Source organism: Ceratotherium simum, chromosome 6, assembly GCF_057802395.1.
Source record: "Ceratotherium simum simum isolate JZ-2026a chromosome 6, ASM5780239v1, whole genome shotgun sequence".
NCBI lineage: Eukaryota > Metazoa > Chordata > Mammalia > Perissodactyla > Rhinocerotidae > Ceratotherium > Ceratotherium simum.
This window is the reverse complement of record NC_141905.1, coordinates 29,326,533-29,344,664: the sequence shown is the minus strand read 5'-3', so window position 1 is coordinate 29,344,664 and position 18,132 is coordinate 29,326,533. Positions and strand designations below refer to the sequence as shown.

The window sequence follows — 18,132 nt, the reverse complement described above, 5'->3', positions numbered from 1 at the left end:
GTTCACGGGTTCAGATCCCAGGCACAGACCTACACCATTCATCAAGCCATGCTATGGCAGTGACCCACATACAAAATAGAGGAAGACTGGCACAGATGTTAGCTCAGGGCAAATCTTCCTCCTCACAAAAAAAGCAATACACAAACAAAAAGAACAGCCCAACACTTCACATTGCAGAACACTGCTCTGACATTCCATCTGACCTGCTCTTAGAACAATAAAAAACACATGACTATTTTAAATCTCCGAGTCTTGGAACCTTGGAAAAGTAGTATATATGTACCACTATTTAACTGTTTTCTCCCAGAAGCTAAGATACAATAAAAATTTTTTTACTACTTTTTTATGGAGATATAATTCACAACATAAAATTCATCCTCTTAAAATGTACAACTCAGTGCTTTTTAGTATTAAGACACAAAATTGCTTCAGTGAATGAAGTAGGAGCGATACTAGGAGAACTTACTCGATATAGCTGAGACAAAGAGAAAAGAGGAGGTGAAATAAAGGAACTCAAGGCCCCAAAGCGGAACAGAAACAATGCGGAGGACCACAGGGAAGACCAACCCCCACTGCTACCTCTCTAAGACTAACCCCTTCGGACCTACACCACTCATCGGTAGCCATGCTGTGGTGGCCACCCACATACAAAATAGAGAAAGCTAACAGATGTTAGCTCACGGTGAATCTTCAAGCAAAAAAAAAAAAAAATTATCCCTACATAATAATAAAGTTATGTTAGTTGTGTATTTGGAACTGCCTGTACATAACTGCAAAGAAGAAAAAAATAACACGACAATAATAGTAACAACTAACATTATTGGGCACTGGAGAAAATACTTTACATATGTTAATTTATTTCAATAATTTATATATATTAATTCACAACTTTACAGATAAAGGAACTTAACTGTCACGAAATATTAATGGTTAATATTAACAGTTAACTAAAATCACCTCTATTACATTTAAGCCTCTATACAAAGAAGAAACATAACCTGAGTTATGAACTGCAAGTGAGAACACCCCATCAAACCCAAACTCAACAGTCCTCAAGACATCAACACAAATGGAGCTATGAGAGACCAAACATCTCAAATTTCAGCACTCACACAGAAACACACCGAAACAAAACAAAGAATTGCTTTTACAATACAGAGAACATTTTACTTCTAATCTGACCAACGAGCAACTAGGATTACCTTGATAAAAGTCTTCATCTTCTTCTTCATGTTGATAAGTCTGTTCTTGGATGGGATTCTTCCTGTAAATCCGTCCACCAATTTTAATAAGCTGTGGGCGAAGAACTTCCATATGTCCTCCAAATAATATTCCTGTGGAATCCTGAAAAATAAATGACCATCCTACCTTTTGTTTTAATCAGAAATAAAAACCCTATCTCTATTATATGGATCATTATGCAGGCCTGAAAAGACATAATTGTGCATCTGTTCATAGTACATCCTAAGCAAAACCAGCACTGTCTCCATTAGATTTCCCCTAATCTAACATCTGTAAGCTGTTTTAAGCCAATTGCTGCATTTTCCACTACACTATTCCATTCCTGGCTCACTCTAGACAGTAATTTATAAACTATTCAGTCCTCCAAAAAAGGTGATTAAAAAATACTGGGCCCTTTATATACAGCCTGTCCACGACTCTGTAAGAGAGAATAGGTCTGTTTATTACTTGAATCTAAAAGGAATAAAATACAACCTTCTGTGTTCATCTAACCATTTGCAAAGTGTTTCACCCTTTCTATCCACCATAATACTTAAGAGAATTAGGAATATTTAATACACTTATCCTTCAAGGGAAAAAAAAGCCCCTAAGTACTTTTAGAGGTGCTTGAAATAGACACCCAAGGATTAGATCCAGTTGCCTATGAAAACACAGTTAAAATATGACTTGACCAACATGGTTCTTCAAACCAATACATTGCTGAGGGGAGGAACCCAATTTCTATACGCCACTGTCCAACAAACTGTACATGACTCACTGAGAAGCCAAGCTTCTAGTCACCACATAATAAATCAGCAATTCGGGAAACAAAGGTTCCTTATCGGCTGGCTGTGTTTAAATTCAACCAGTGTTCCTACCACATAGGCTGGATAGTGTTGAGGCCCAAAATACGTGAAAAGTCCCAAAGAAAACAGATCAATCCTTACTACATACACTGATGTTCAATCCAACCCTCCGCAAATAAGTCACTTTCATTGGTAGTTTGCTTACAGACCAAGGAGAGGTTTCGCGTTGTGAGAAATAACAACATAGAAGGTAAACAGACTTGAATGGACAAAGAGGGGGCATAATTAGCAATAGTTTAATGATATTACATCCTAGTGCCTTATTCCCCCAGGACCTCTCAAAAAAAGCACCAAGGCTCTCCACAAAAGTAGACTTCAGCGTTAACATACGGCCTTCAGACCACAGGTTCTGGAGGCAGAGCTGCCTCAGAGACCGCAAACTCTTCATCTGCCTTTCCTACACAGCCCTGGGCTGCGAGACCGCTCAGAAGGAAGGGGGCATAGCCAATCTAACCCTGCTTCGTGGTGGTTTGGAGAGGGAGAGGAGAGCAGAAGGCCTGCAATGCCGTGCAGGAAGCTGAAGCCCTGAATCTTAAAAGCGAACAAAAAAACCACTACGCCCAAGGGAGAGAAGAGCGCTCGTCTGCTGCCGATAACCCGCGGTACCGCGAGGAGGCCAAGGACCCGGAAGTGCTCCCGGGGAGCGCGCCCTCCGCGCCTCTCCGCCCCGGCCACGCCCACCACAGCACGGACGCGCGCACGCCGCCGCAGGCTCCCTCCGCACGGGCGCGAGCACGCCACCGTCCTGGCCGTTGGAAGCGCGGCCGCTCCGGCTGGCCCTGGAGGGCGGGGCTGTAGGGGAAAGTGCCAAAACCATTGAGGTAAGTGGCCCAGGGCTCAGGGACCCTCGGGAGCTTGATGAACAGGGAGTCGATCCCTGGGAGCCTACCTGCAGGAACTAGTAAAATGCAGAAGGTAGGAGGAGAGACAGGAGCCTGCCGAAGAAGGCTTGTCAGAAGAAATTTCCTCAGGCCGCGCCGGACTGAGTGCGCATGCGGACCGGGGGATGGCGCCTGCGCAGTGTGACGGTGCCGGTGGCGTCGCCCCCTTGGGACTGGGCGGGGAGGTGGGGGAGATGTGGCTTGGAGTTAGGTTGGGAATCCTGGCCTTCTGACCCCTCCCGTCTCCAGCCCCTTTTCTCCACCCCACCTCGTTTTAGCTGCAGCATCTGTTTGGGTGGTAATCAGCTATTTAAGTGGAACACAGTGGGACGATTTGTTGATGATGGAATTTAATGATTGCTTGTAATAAGGTGCTATTGTGCCAGGGTGCTGCTTTCAGCGTCTTTTTGATAAGGAGACTTTTTCAAAAGGAATTCTTTTTAAGAAAATAGGCACATATCTGCTAAGAAGGAAAGTATGAATACTAGGTCATCCCTGTCTTAATGAAGTAAATGTTTAATCATCTTAGTGCGGACACAGCCATGCTGTGTGCCCCAAAAGAGCATTGCTCTCCTATGAGGATCTCTGCCGCCAGCAGTCCCCGCTTCCCTGAGAGGGCCAAGCCCCAGGTTACTTCGTCGTCAATATTTATTCATGCAGCAAAATTTTACTGAGCACCTACCTTGGGCCTGGCAGCCTAGTGGGAGAGAGAGTTGTGTAAATAGATCTGCAGAATGAAGGAGAAAACAGTAATGGACTAACCCTCATGACGCCAAGTTTCTCTAACCTCTGCGTAACCTTTGCTGAGCTGCTAGCCCTGCGCTGTCATTTGTTCATCATTCATTCAGGAAACCTTGTGATCCAGGTTGTGTGCGAGGCCTTGAGGGTAGGAAGACAACGCCTTCTCTCTTTCCTAGATCTCAGGATTCTTCCTGAGATCATGAACCTTAAAATGAAAGTGTGAAGTGCATTAATGGAGAGCGTTTTCCCTCTCCCTGAGCAGACTCTTTGTCAAATGGAGAGAATTAGAACTTTCTCCATGAGTGTGTTGGGACATAAGAAGTATGAAAACTGGGATCTGCATAGGAAAAAAAAGAGTCAGGAGTTTATATCCATCAGTGATTTTGGATAGCTAATATTAAGTGTTTACTGTGCCTGTAACTGTTCCAAATGCTTTAGTTATATTAACCTTTGTGACACTTCTATGAGGTAGGTAATGTGAGGCGACTGAGGAACAGAGAGGTTAAGTGATTTGTCCAAAGTTACACGGCAAGTTAAGTAGCAAAACTAGGACATGAACGCAGGCTGAGAGGCTTCAGAGTCTGAGCTCTTAACCACTATGCTGTGTCACCTTTCCCATGGCACATGACATGCCAGCAAAGCCATTGCTTGAAAAAAGTCACAGCAAATAAGCTCAAGTCTCTACACTTCAGTTTGGTTTTGTCATCTATAAAATGAGGGAGTTGGATTAGATGACCTTTAAGGAATCCTCTAGTTCCTATGAAATGTTTAATTCATTTAGCAAACGTTTATTTAAATCAACAGCTACTTAATATAGGCCAAGCATTATGTTTGGTTCTGGTGATCAGAATGCCTGCCTTCTTAGAGCAGTTACAAACTGGAGTTTATTGTTAGTTTCACTTTAATTCTTGATAGCATTCAAAATTTAACCTAAAAGCTTTAAAGCTAGAAATTACTTAGGTGTATCTTTCCACCTTAGCAGAAAACTGCTTATTTATGTTAAAGTTAGCTTTGTGCTAATTCTGCACTCCAGTTTTCAACCCTGGCTGTTTTGTGTTTTGAATGATAGTAGTTCTGAGTTTGAAAGAAAATAGGATGAAAGGGAATTCCTTTGATTTTATTTGGTTTAGAAGTCGCATTGTGTCTAGCGTTTGAAGCTGTCCTCACTCTGGCAGTTGCTTGAGTGCTCTGCTGAGCAACTGATTTCAAAATATAAAGTATTCCTTGCATTTGCAACTGAGTAGAGCATATATCAAGGGAAAAGATTCAAGTTTTAAGTCATAGGTGAGATAAACAGTTCACAGTAGGTTCTGCTCTGAACTGATGGGAAATAAGACTGAGCTACTCCAAAAGCTAGCTAAGTTGCTGTATACTTTATTTTAATCCCAACAGGAGTCCACTTAGAAATTTGGACCTGGTCCATTACTGCTTAATTTATTTATTTTATTTTATCTATTTATTTTTTGGTAAGGAAGATTGTCCCTGAGCTAACATCTGTGCCAGTCTTCCTCTATTTTGTACATGCAGCACCACCACAGCATAGCTTGATAAGCCGTGTGTAGGTCTGCACCTGGGATCCGAACCCAGGAACCCCGGGCCGCAGAAGCAGAGCATGTGAACTTAACAACTATGCCACCAGACTGGCCCCTGCTTACTTTCTTTTTAAAAGAGGATTTAAAAACTTGTCAAGGACCAGCCTGGTGGCATAGCAGTTAAGTGTCCGTGCTCCACTTCAGCGGCCCAGGGTTGGCAGGTTCGGTTCCCGGGCGCACACGGACACACCACTTGTCAAGCCATGCCGTGGCGGTGTCCCATATAAAGTAGAGGAAGCTGGGCACAGATGTTAGCCCAGGGCCAGTCTTCCTCAGCAAAAAGAGGAGGATTAGCATCGGATGTTAGCTCTGGGCTAATCTTCCTCAAAAAAAAAAAACACTTGTCAAGCTGTATTTTAAGCTAGTGTAGTCCAAAGGATTGGATATGAATCAAACTTGAAAAGTTGTTGCCTCTATGAATATGAATACAATTTGGAAAGTTATAGAGCTCAGAGAAAAAACAAAAAGTGATATAATAGCAAGATTGAAAATGTCATTAATTTGCATTTTTAAATAGGCTGACATTCTAATTATAGCAGTTGCCTTACTGTTACCATATCCCACTTCAGTATTAATCAGTATTACTTATAGACATATAATGAAATCAGAAACTAAACTCTGCTTCCCTGACAGCCTTAAATCATCATCACTAAATTAAGGAAACAGAACAGCCAGCATTTCAGAAATGTACAGTGTATCATTTTCCTTGCTAGGAAACTGGATTATGTATATATAGGATTTATATCTGCATAGCATTCCCTCATCTTTTCTATTTTTAAAATTCAAAAATGTTTCAACTTTTTATAACAAATGTTTTCATTTTGCAACTAGCAAGAAAAAAACAATTCAACTAAAATTCTCTCTGGCCATTAAAGAGGGAAATTCGTTGTAAAAATCCTCGTAAGGTCATTTTTTTTTCTTTTTTTTAAAATTGAGCTAAAATTCACATAACATAAAAGTAACCTTTAGCCATTTTAAAGTGTATAATTCAGTGTAAAGTCATTTTTTTGTCTAAATGCTACAGCTGCACTTTCCAATACAGTAATCACTAGGCACATGTGACTATTTAAATTTTAATTAACATTAAGTAAAATTAAAAATACAGTTCTTCAGCCACACTAGTTTAATAGTCACATGAGGCTAGTGGCTACCATATTGGACAGCACAGAAACAGAACATTAGAACATTTCCATGATGGCAGAAAGTTCTTTTAGCACAGTACTAAACCAGTCTTTTTAGATAACATACACTTTTGGAATCTTTTGTAAATGTGTGGTGTAAGCTTCTATAGCAAAAGTAGTGTTTTTGTTTTGAACTTTTGTAAGGAACATGTATTCAGTACAGATTTTCTCATTTACATTTGGATTTTTTTGATATGACATAAGATTAAACACTGGCAGCTGCTCTCTTCCTAATAGACCATGAATTCTAAGATCATTTCCTGAGCTATTTTGTTCTAGTCTTGGGACGCCACCAAGTGATCAATTTGGGTATTACATTTGGATGAAAAATTTTTTTTTAATTTTTAATGAAAGGGCCAATATGTATTTCCTAACCAATTCCTCTTCCTTGGGAACAGAACACAGTGTTATTCTGGAATTTTATTTGCAAAATTTTATAAGTGAATTTCTTGGTGTGGCTTGGTCAGGATGTATCCAAGACAAACTGTCCTATAAGGCATGGTTGTTTTATCCTCATATAATTTATTTCCTCAGTCAAATTGCTACCTTGGCACTGCCTTACCACCTCTTCATAACCCATAAATCACCCACCGTCAATCCCAAGTGACATAAACAGTTTGCTAATGGTAGGAAGTAGTATTTTAAGTAGAAAAACTAAGAATAAACATATTTTCACTTAAAATCCTGAGTGACTTTTTGGCCTGAGGCATCAATAAAAGATTGTGGGAGTAGAGAGGATAGAAAAAAGGGGAGCTAATTCTTGACTAAACTGTATGCTGGCTTTTATGGCAGCTAGAATGAAATGTTGTCAATCTCACTTCCATAAACTTGCCAATTGCTGTTTTTCTTTTTCTGTAGTGAAGTGAGAATTCTACTAGAGAGGAAATGGCTGCCTCTTCATCATCATCCTCAGCTGGTGGGGTCAGTGGAAGTTCTGTCACTGGATCTGGTTTCAGTGTCTCAGACCTTGCCCCGCCACGGAAAGCCCTTTTCACCTACCCCAAAGGAGCTGGAGAGATGTTAGAAGGTGATCTCATGCTGCTTTGTGCTGAATAATTGGATTCAGACCTGCAATGAATATTAATTGTAAAGAAGCTATTAAGTGGATTAGAGACAAATTTGCCCTGATTTCAGCTCCACATCTCATCTCTTGTCCCCATTTCAAAATAATATCTTTAAAACACAAATCTTTCTCCAGAACCAGAATTTTGGAGCTGAAAAAGACTTTGGAAATCAAGAAGGTCATCTAGAGTTATGTAGACCCAGAAAAGTGATTTGACCATATTAAAGACAAAATCAGCACTGGAACCAGGAATTCTTTTGCTCTCCTGCTCCAGTTTGCTTGATCCCGGCACCAGTCTGCCTCCCTATGGTTAGTAGGTTTTATGTATTTTTCTTTTTTTTTTTTTTTTTTTTTAATTTTTTTATTTATTTATTTTTTTCCCCAAAGCCCCAGTAGATAGTTGTATGTCATAGCTGCACATCCTTCTAGTTGCTGTATGTGGGACACGGCCTCAGCATGGCCGGAGAAGCAGTGCGTCCGTGCGCGCCCGGGATGCGAACCCGGGCTGCCAGCAGCGGAGCGCACGCACTTAACCACTAAGCCACGGGGCCGGCCCTTATGTATTTTTCTAATGTAATTAGTCTACAGATAGATTAACCCCATCAAAGAGGTTCTAAGAAGAAATAAAAACTGGACTAATATACTACTCTTATATGTGGAGATGACTCTCCTGGCCTACTGCAGAGTGCTGGGTGGTTTTTCTGGCACTGGAGCTAGATTTGCATGAAATCATTCAGTACACATTTGCAAACTGACTGGCCAAGATCAGGGCACAGGCTGTAAGCATGAAATAACATTGGTACCTGGAATTCATCAGATTTTTGTCACTTTAGGAGCTAGACCAATAAATTCTTAATAGGGAGCATAAAAATCACCTGAAGAGCTTATTTAAAATGCACATTTCTGGCCCACCTTAGAGATTCTGAATTAGTCTAGGGTGCAGCACAGGAATTTTCATTTTGACTAACATCCAGGGGATTCTCATGAAAGTGGTCTTTAACTATTAAACTATTCATCATACTTTGAAAAAAAAATCAACAAAGAACCTATTAATGATTCAATATCTACTTGATTCTAGCACTTTTCTGTTTAATTATAGTATATTGATCTTTTTGGCTTTAAATATTACAAATTTCAGGAAGTATATTTAAAAATTAATCTGGAAATGTCTCTGAGAAATGTACAAGCTATAGTTAGGAGTCAGCTTTTTGGGGTGATCTTTATTCATTTATATCAGGTATAATAAAAAGCAGAGTTTGGGGTTAAGCCGGGATAAACAGAAGAATCATTTGTGACAGGAAAACATGGGAAGATTGGGACCATAAGGCTCTCTAGAATTGGTTCAAATCATGATTCGTGAAGTTGACTCAGGTAGTATAGTTAGTGATACATCTGAGGTGTATGTACTTCTGTCTTTGCCTTTTTGTTTTCTTCATTTGTGTTGACAATACTGGAGTAGGTATCACTGAGTCTGGAGGTAGTGAACAATGGGGCCTTATTTACCATATTTGGCACTAAAAATATATTATAACTTGAATTATATGCAGCAGAGACCTGGTATTAAGGAAGTTTCCCACAAAACAAATCAAAAGTTGGAGACACTTAAATTGCTTAATGAATTTTATAGCAGCAGAAGAGGAATCAGTGTTTAACAATGGACTCTTAAGATTGAAGTCATTTAAATTCTAGCTACAGGAGAAATTTAATACAGGAGGTACCTCCTTAATCTCAAAGCTGTCAGCATTCTTGGTCAGTATACACCAGACTACTTGGGAACATTAAAGAAGAAAGGCTTCTGAGATTAGTCTGAATGTTGATGTTCTAACAAGTTACAGTTCTATCCATTTTTATTCCATCCAGTGTGCTTCATGGAGGAATGGGTTCACTTTCTATTGTAGAATAAATTTGTTTATTAAGTTTAAATTCATAGTGCAAAGTTTTGATTCTCTTTCTTAGGTTTAAAGTGTCACCTATGTTTTAAAGCTGCTTACACTTAAGGACAGACTAAAATTAGAGCTGGCAATGCCTGAGCTATCCTGGTCAAATCAGGAATGTTAAATTGAAGAGAATACTCCTAAGTGTAAGTTAATAAGGATGTTAGATTTGGAAGCATCTTCTACCATGTTTATAGGTGATACTATTATGCAATTAATCTAATGCACATGTACCTGACCATTTTTCTTACAGTACATAGTTTTTTTTTTTTTTGTGAGGAAGATCAGCTCTGTGCTCACATCTGCCAATCCTCCTCTTTTTTGCTGCAGAAGACTGGCCCTAGGCTAACATCCGTGCCCATCTGCCTCAACTTTATATGGCATGCTGCCACAGCATGGCTTGCCAGCGGTGCGTCGGTGCGTGCCCGGGATCCGAATCGGCGAACCCCGGGCCGCCACAGTGGAGTGCGCGCACTTAACCCCTTGTGCCACCGGGGCGGCCCATACAGTACATAGTTTAATCAAATACAAAAGTACAGTAGGAAGAGTTGCCTGTTCAGAGTAAGGAACAAAAGCGATCAGGGATCAAGGTTGGATGCTCTTTATAATCTTAACAGGTTCAACTTGATCTTGCATCCTCCTAAGTCTAGGATAATAAACCCAAATAACTTACAGTTAACCTTGTGAATTAACTTTTTCGTGCATTTGCTCTCGGGTAACAGACACCTCACATAAGCAGTATACAGCAGTTTTCAGCGTTCTCTTGCCCTTGGCTAAGATTGTCCTCACCTAGTTATTAGTGAGCAAATTAGAGACTGCCTTCCAGCCCAGAAGTGGCTGAATTTTAGTGACATTGTAGGCCACTGAACTTAAATTATCTGGCATTGTCTAATTTCCTGCTGTGAGGTAATAGTCTTTTAAATGAATTTGTTAGCATCCTATTTATTGGAGTTGGCAATGGTGTTAAATTTGGGCAATTTACTGAACTTTTCACTATTTATAACCTTTGCTTGTCCCTTAAAAGGAAAGCTGATACATTGCTACTTGGTGTGTTACAAAGGGTTTGATTACAATTTCTAAATGGAAGACAGATTGCCCCAGGCTGACTCCTCTCTGGAGAAATTCCAGTCTTTAGATTAGTACACATATTACATCTAATAGGATGTGGCTAAGAAGCAGTGGACTTGTGGTTAATACAGAGCTGCAAATCAGCAAAAGTGTGTTCCATAGGCATATAGAGTGGCAAAGTGATATGCAGGTGCCTTTTTGAAAGATTATCTTACATGCTTTTGCTTTGAAGTTCATTACCAAGGGAAATATGCAAATGTTATAACTGAAGCATTTTATCCTAATAGCACTCGTGATTAAATGTAAGTGGGAGGTAGCACTTCCAAGAGCTTCCAGGTACGTCTTGGCCTGATCCTTATGGCCTATAATCCACACTGCCTTGTGTGAGATCCTAAAGTTCAGGATCAAACCACCTGAGAAGTGAGCTCTAATTCTCTGTGCTTTGCTCTTGCTAAAATAAAACTTGAGTTATAATTTGACTCTTTAAGCAAGAGTATGAATAGGATAATGAACACTGGCGTATTTACGCAGAAGAGCCATAATAAATTGCGTCATTGGTGTCAAATGTTCACACAGTTCCTCTTCCCATAGTGGGAGTCATAGTTATTTGCTGCCCTTTGCCCTTATCTAAAAAACTCAGTGATAGCATTAGCTTACCTAGATCTTTAAACTGGACAGTCAGTATAATACTTAGTTAATTGAAAATAAAATTTTTTTTTGCTCAATTTGGATAATCTGCTCACAAATGACTTACAGTCAGCCAGAGGAGTTGGGGTGGGAGGAGGGGATAGGCTCATATCCCATATAGCACCATATGTACAAAAGAGGTTGAATTTAAAGGATGTAACACTTTCCTTTTTATGTGACACTATAAATGAAATAAATTATATTTCGAAATAATACATAATATATGTCGATATATATTATGTATGAAAATAATATTTTCATTTTTTTGCATCAGTTTTGAAGATAATATTAGAAGCCTTCTTGGTTGTATATTCAAGCCATTTAGATACAATATCTGTAGTTTTTCTTATTGTTTACCATGACTTCTGAAATAAGGCCTGCCTTGTGTGAAACTCAGCATGAAGCCAGAATGCATTAGTCTTGTCTCCTTGTCACTTAATACCTGGCTGACACACCAACCCATGATTGATGGGTGAGTGCTTGACACCTAGTAGTGCTGGCACGAACCACCACCTAAAAAAAAACAGCGTGTCCTCTCCCTCCATTTGTTTTAGGATTTTTGCAATAAGATACCTTCCCCAAATGGCTTCTGTTACCCTTCTAAAAGTCACACTTTCCTTCATGAGCTCTCTTGGGGTATGTTTTGCTGTATCAGACCTTGCCTGACAAGGCATAACATGAACTAGCTTCTGTTTCACAATCATCTTCCAAGTACTGTGGTGACTGAGTTAGCTACCTTCTTGTTGCCAGTTCTTGGCACCAGTACAATGCTAGGTTCTGCAATTGCACCATACTTTTATCGCCATCCAAATTGCAGTGTTTTGGTTCAGTTGGAATATCAAGGTTACAGTTTGCGTTTACAGAATGAAATTTCCCTGCAGTGTTTTGTGATGGTCGTATGATGTAATTTGATATATTAAAAATCAACAACAGCTATTTTTCCCTCAGTTTTACTTTTTAGAATGAAAATGACTTAGAGTTTTGGTGTACCTTTGTATGTTGATAGCACAGGGGCCACCTGGCCAAATGCGTCAGCTGTCAGTGTTTGCCTGACATACAGAACAGGAGAACATTAAGAAACTGTCAGGTTGGGAGGGGGGAAATGTTAACCAGGACGTCAAACTGAGGTTTCTTGTTTTTGTTTTTTTAAACACTATTTTTAAACTCTTAAATAAGTAGAGGAACTATTTTAATATTCTAGGTATAGAAGAAATAGCTTTTATAACAGAGCAGTTTAGTTCTAAATGAAACAGAAGCCCTCTTTGTAAACACTAAAAACTAGACCCTGAATGTAAAAGCAGGGAAAAGAATAGACAAATTTGCTTGGTTTATCAGAAGCCATAAAACCCTTAGAGCAGATTAAAACTTTTCCTGTTCTATTTGTAGATGGATCTGAGAGATTCCTCTGCGAATCCGTTTTCAGCTATCAAGTGGCATCTACGCTTAAACAGGTGAAACATGGTAAGCACATGAGTGTTGTGTATTTAACTATGAGAATAAGTTTACTGGGGAGGTGGGAGACGGGGACTCAGAAAGGTCAGTGTGCTCTGTGACAAAAACTCCCGAAATTCAACTATTTAAGTGGACTTTCTAAATTACCTGCAAACAAGAACATTCTATGATCTTAATCCAGATATAATGTCCACATTGAGATTTAAAGTTGAGTCAAGAGGGTTAGTTTTCTAGGGGAGTTAATGCTTCCTACTCTTATGTTACTTTTTCCTCTCCTTTCTGAAACCTTCTTTTACTATTTTCCTCTACTGGTTTTACCATCATCATCTTCATCTTCAAATATTTATGTAATACTTCATTGGTCTATCTGAACTCTGAGAAGCCTCGACTCTAATATCCTGATATCACCTTTTCTCATCCATCATGCCTCACCAGGCCTTCATTTATGCGTCAGGGAACTATGTTCCCCCATCAGACCATTTCTCCATTGAAAGCGTAATATGGGGGGAAAGGCTACAATTACCTGTAACCATAGGATTTTAGTACACAAATCACTGTGGCATGGTGGATAAGTATTACGTTTGTTTTTTTTTAAGATTAAGTCTTCTGACCAACATACAATAAGACTCCATTACTACTAGAATATTGAGGGAAAAAATTCTTCTAGAAATTATTTTTAAACCAATCATTATGTTGGTGGTTGGTGAATATCTCATGTATTATATATTACCTCCTTGACTCTTTACAGATCAGCAAGTTGCTCGGATGGAAAAACTAGCTGGTTTGGTAGAAGAGCTGGAGGCAGATGAGTGGCGGTTTAAACCCATCGAGCAGCTGCTTGGGTTCACACCCTCTTCAGGTTGACCTTGCCTGGATGGTCGCCTCTGGTGCACAGCAAGTGCAGGGCCAGCAAGGGACTTTTCTTACAGCTTACATAGCCATCCAGAGATTCACAGCTCCATTGCTGAATTGTTAATTCACATCCATACTTGGTTTCTCTGTATCTAAAGCAACAAATACTTATGTATGATCTTGCAGGGAAAATTTTTTTTTATTTGTTTAAAAAAATATTGAGAATCATATTAAGACAATCGGCATAAGAGAACCAGGAGGTTTGGGTTTAAGAGATACTTATAATACTTCACAAGCCAGGGAGGACACCTACCCGAATTGGCCAACTGAATGGCATCTCTCTTGCCATTCATGCAGTGCCTGGAATCCTCACAGTCAAGTCCAAGGTCAGCACCTGGATTTATAAAATACAGCATTTCTGACCTAAAACAGTTCTTTTTTGCAGATGAATGTGATTTCAACTCAGGATCTGTCCAAATGAGGAATTTTGAAATGTTCGGGGTTTTTTCTATTTTTAGACATTCTATAGATTCTAACTTTTTCTAACCTCTTCTAGACATGCCAAGTGCTGGCAAAAAGAATTGCTTTTTGAATGTTGAAGCACTTGTAAAAATAAAGCAGTGAGCAAAATCCTTTTAAAAAGAAATCCTGAGTTCACCTTGTTGGTGGGCTCAAGCAATTCTATAGCAAATAAATCCTTTGAAAGAGCTCCAGATTAGTTTCTTTATCCTTTCAAAGTCTCAGGGATTTAGGATAGGGGGAAGAGGTCAAATTACTTTTTATAAGAAGGGAATCTAAAAACCATTTCCCCTAAGCAAATGGTAGATTTGTTTTTATCTCAGGGATATTTGTCCTTACAGAAGTATGTGAATTTATCTTATCAATATCTGAGTAGGTTTTAATACCATAATAGGGAAAAACCTGAAAAGCTAAGAGGTGTCCTTTGTTCTTTCTCATGGGACCCCAGGGTCCACACTGCACAATTAGGAGAATCCTTTATTAGATTGTATGCAAATTTTGCCTTAGATGACATTTGCCTCTCTCCTCAGCAATAACTTGTTACCTGACGTGCTTAGGGTTGCTTAATTATGAATAAATATAATCCCAGTAGCAGTTGACCTTAATCTCAGGAGTTCAAAATATTTAACACGTACTACCTGACAGAGAGGAGGTGGTGACCTCATTGAGTCATTAAGGATTCTGAGCACAAGGAAGTTAAAGACCTGCTCATGGTCACATAGCCCAGGCAGAAGAAAATCTTGGAACTTGGAATAGATTGCAGTTGATAATTCAGCCCACTATTCTTGCCTCTAAAGCACATCAGAGCACAAAAATTACCACCTATTTCCACAAGCAAACTCACCTATTTCCACATTAATATTTCTCGAACCCAAACAAGTTCCATATTTGAAAGCCATTGAGTTTCCTAACATTGTATTTTTTAGCATCAACCATCTTGATGATTACCAAAGGAAAAATTAAAAATACCTAGACTGCAGTAAACCTTTAAATCATATTTTCAGTGACAGTTTAGAAGCAATCACTAACTTGCATTCATTTCATTTGTATAACTGTACAACACAGACACTGTATCCCTTCATCTTTACCCTTTGGTATTTGAACTTGTAGACTATTTTTCTCTTTAAGTTGGACATTTCTTTTTATGGTCTTAGAAGTTGAAGAAATCCTAGGGCTGAACAGAAGTGCTTTCTGAAGCACCTTTCACAGTGATCAATCAGCTGCTCCCTAAGTGCTACCAGGAACAAGACCACTGTTTTTGAAGACAGCCCTTCCCTCTCTGTACCTTTCTGTAGGTCATTATGTCTTAGCATCCACAATTCCTGTTACCGTGCTTTGGGCTTAAAGATGGACCTTGTTGCTCATCTGTCATCTCCTCTGCACTTATGTGCCAGTCACTCACAGGCATTAATTATAATCCTTTCAATAATGCTACAAGATATGTAATACCCCCTAAAACAGAAGAGGAACTTGAAGCTTAGAGCAAACATTACTTGCCAAGCCTGCATAGCTAAGGAAATGGCCAAGTCTGGATATTAACTCCAAGTCTGCCAGACTCCAAAGCTGAGATTATTTTAGATGCACCATGCTGCATCCCCCTGAGCCCAACCCACTGCCTTGTACAAAGAAAAATCCTAAAACCTTATTTTTTTAATGATAAAATGAATTAACTACCTGGAGGAAATAAGCCTCGTCACTACCCTCCCTTCTCCCTCCCACTGCTTGGTGACAAGAGGTCTCAAGCACAATGAAGGAACAGCGTCCTCTTTAGGAACTGATAGGAATTAGCTATACGTTAGTGTCTACATAGCCTTTTAAGGTTCAGTATGGTGAAAATGTAGTTAGATGCTTGAGGCACACCTAAGTGAGCAAGGAGGAAAGCAAGAGGGCAGATGGCAGCTAATGACCAGGACTGCACAGACAGCCATCTGAAGAAAGCTGATGGTAATGGTGCCTCTGTGCATAAAACACAAAGCATTTTCACATATATCATGTCTTGATTCTCACATCAACCCTGTGAGATAAATGAGGCAAGTATTATTTCACAGTTGAGGCAACAGGCACAGAGAAGGTAAGGTACCAAGATTATAGTTAATAAGCAAGGGAGCTAGGTCTTTCAAATCTGTGTCTCTGTGCCTTCTAGTTTATCATATACTAGAAAATCTGAAGGCAGAATTTGCTGTTAAAGAATCGTTCATGTTGATCTGATATATAATTACATATAACTATTTTGTCTCATGGTAATGAGACATAGTAAACTTAAATAAAGCTGGTTTTACTTCTACATAGTAAAAAATTTTATTTTTTGACTTCACATTTAATTATCCAGGGTCAGCATTAAAATCCTGCGTTTTCACTGATAGATTTAAATGTGTTATTTATTAGTGCCATCCCATGCCTGATAACTCACCTGGAATGACAGTGGTCTGGAACTCGCAATCGAGTTCCTGAGTCAAGGACCTCTCTTGGCTCTCTGTTTACTTGCAGCCTGTGGCTTCCCTTCCCCAACATGGTTGGGAGTCCTGGAATCCCTTGTTCCCAATAAGAACACCAGATACTGAAGTGGTAGAAACTTCGGACTTTGAGGCCAAGTCAGAGGTAGAAGAAAGCAGATAGGACCAAGAGATGCCTATCATCCAGAAGGAAGTGGAGGAACCTGCCCAAGGACGTGGTGCCCTTTCAGGCAAACCTAAGAGATACTACACTTGGAAGAGAAGGCTACTGTGCCTCTCCCTGTCCTTTTGCCAAAGCACCTAACTAACTCTGCCTAAAATATCTTGCCAGGCCTCCTTGTAATTGCCTGAAGTTCCAGCCAAGACAAAACCTTTCCACAAAAGAGAGAAAAGGCTTAAATAACAGATACTTGGGAAAGTTAAATCTTGGGTTGCAGGCAAAGTACACATGTACTTTACCTGAAGTACAGACCTTTTCCTGTGTCCCAGAGCTGAGTTTGGGATGGAAGTGACACCAAGGGTGAAGAACAGGGGAAGGAGGCTGGAGCATGATGCTTGGCCGCGAGCCTGCCTTATTTATTTATTTGCATCTGTTCAAAGAAGGAGTCTCAGAACTTGAGAGCTACAAGAGACCTTAGAGATCATCTAGTTCATCCCCCTGGTTTACAAGTAGGACATTGAGACCTTACCTGTTTCACTCACTGCCATATACTCAGTACTTAGAACACTACCTAGCGCACAGTAGGTATATTATAGGTATTTACTGAGTGAATGAATGTATTAATTTGTTGTATGTTTACTTTGTTTTGGAAGCTGTGCTATTTACAGTGCAACATCCATAGTGGAGTAATGCCTAAGGTAGTTCAGATAGGTCATGGGCAGAGCCAAGACTATAACCCAGATCTAAGCCCAGAGCTCTCTGTAATGCTACCCTGACAGGTGGAAGCTGTGGGACAAATGGAAATGCGTGCTAAAGCAGCCATGTTTCACATGATCCCATCCACGTGAATGAAGGTGACTGATGCTGGTGGCTCCCTGCCCCTCCTCATGGGCTCCTGCACATGGGCTGGTGGCAGTGCCACGTGTCAGCATCCACAAGCTAGTCTCCACCTCTCCAGATACTTCAATTTCTCCAGTCTGTCAAGTTTCCCTAGAGGAGTTTTCCAGAATCAGCTTATTTCATTTTCATAATATAAGCTCTTTAGGGCAGGTAATGAAACGACATACAGTTTATTACCAGCAAGAGTAGAGGGCATGTTCGTTTCCAAATGTCGTTCATTCATTAGACATACGTTTATTGAGCATTTACTATGTGTCTAGCATGTGCTAGACGCTGAGGATGTGCTGTCAAACAAGACACAGCAACCTTGAGTTATAAATATATTAAGAGAGACAAAAGGGTAATTTTAAGTGTAAAAACTGTCTGATAGGAGAAAGCATGAGATACTGTAAAATCAGAGACAACTAATCCAGCTGAGCAAGGGGTCAGAGAAGGCTTCCTAGGAGGATGGTCTTTAGGCTGAGACCTGAATAACAAGTAGGTGGGGTGGGAAGGAAGGACTTTCTAGGTGGAGGGAATAAAATATGCAAAGGCCCAAGGGTGAGAAAGGGCATCATGCTTT

At 39.9% G+C, this 18,132-nt stretch overlaps 2 protein-coding genes across 8 annotated transcripts in view; one reads left to right on the top strand and one right to left on the bottom strand.

The window, feature by feature from the left end:
- ASCC1 (activating signal cointegrator 1 complex subunit 1) overlaps positions 1-3,068 on the bottom strand; it is a 101,491-nt gene extending 98,423 nt beyond the window's left edge. For 2 of the 6 annotated variants that reach the window (XR_015552459.1, XM_087432048.1), the window contains exons 1-2: positions 2,176-2,527; positions 1,203-1,344 (exon numbers count right to left, since the gene is read on the bottom strand). Coding sequence is in view for 5 of the 6 variants with exons in the window: in XM_087432048.1 (XP_087288174.1) it covers positions 1,203-1,344; positions 2,176-2,475 (442 nt within the window). In the remaining variant the exon portion in view is untranslated. The other 4 variants (XM_014784885.2, XM_087432050.1, XM_087432049.1 and 1 more) reach the window with 4 other exon arrangements.
- ANAPC16 (anaphase promoting complex subunit 16) lies at positions 2,768-16,341 on the top strand. Of its 2 annotated transcripts, XM_004427000.3 has the most exons (4): positions 2,768-2,908; positions 7,341-7,509; positions 12,621-12,695; positions 13,435-14,662. In XM_004427000.3, the coding sequence occupies exons 2-4, from the start codon at positions 7,368-7,370 to the stop codon at positions 13,548-13,550; spliced, it is 333 nt and encodes a 110-aa protein (XP_004427057.1). In that variant the 5' UTR covers positions 2,768-2,908; positions 7,341-7,367; the 3' UTR covers positions 13,551-14,662. The 2 variants fall into 2 exon arrangements, with proteins under 2 accessions (XP_004427057.1, XP_087288177.1); XM_087432051.1 differs by lacking the exons at positions 2,768-2,908; positions 7,341-7,509 and adding an exon at positions 3,066-3,266 and having other exon boundaries at positions 13,435-16,341.
- The last annotated feature ends 1,791 nt before the right edge of the window (positions 16,342-18,132 follow it).

Bases quoted from the DNA above. Each gene is read 5' to 3' on its own strand.
- ANAPC16 (XM_087432051.1), top strand. From the start codon at position 3,080: ATGCGGACCGGGGGATGGCGCCTGCGCAGTGTGACGGTGCCGGTGGCG. The intron at 3,267-12,620 runs GTAATCAGCTAT...TTCTATTTGTAG, and splicing joins CTGCAGCATCTGTTTGGGTG to ATGGATCTGAGAGATTCCTC. The intron at 12,696-13,434 runs GTAAGCACATGA...GACTCTTTACAG, and splicing joins GCTTAAACAGGTGAAACATG to ATCAGCAAGTTGCTCGGATG.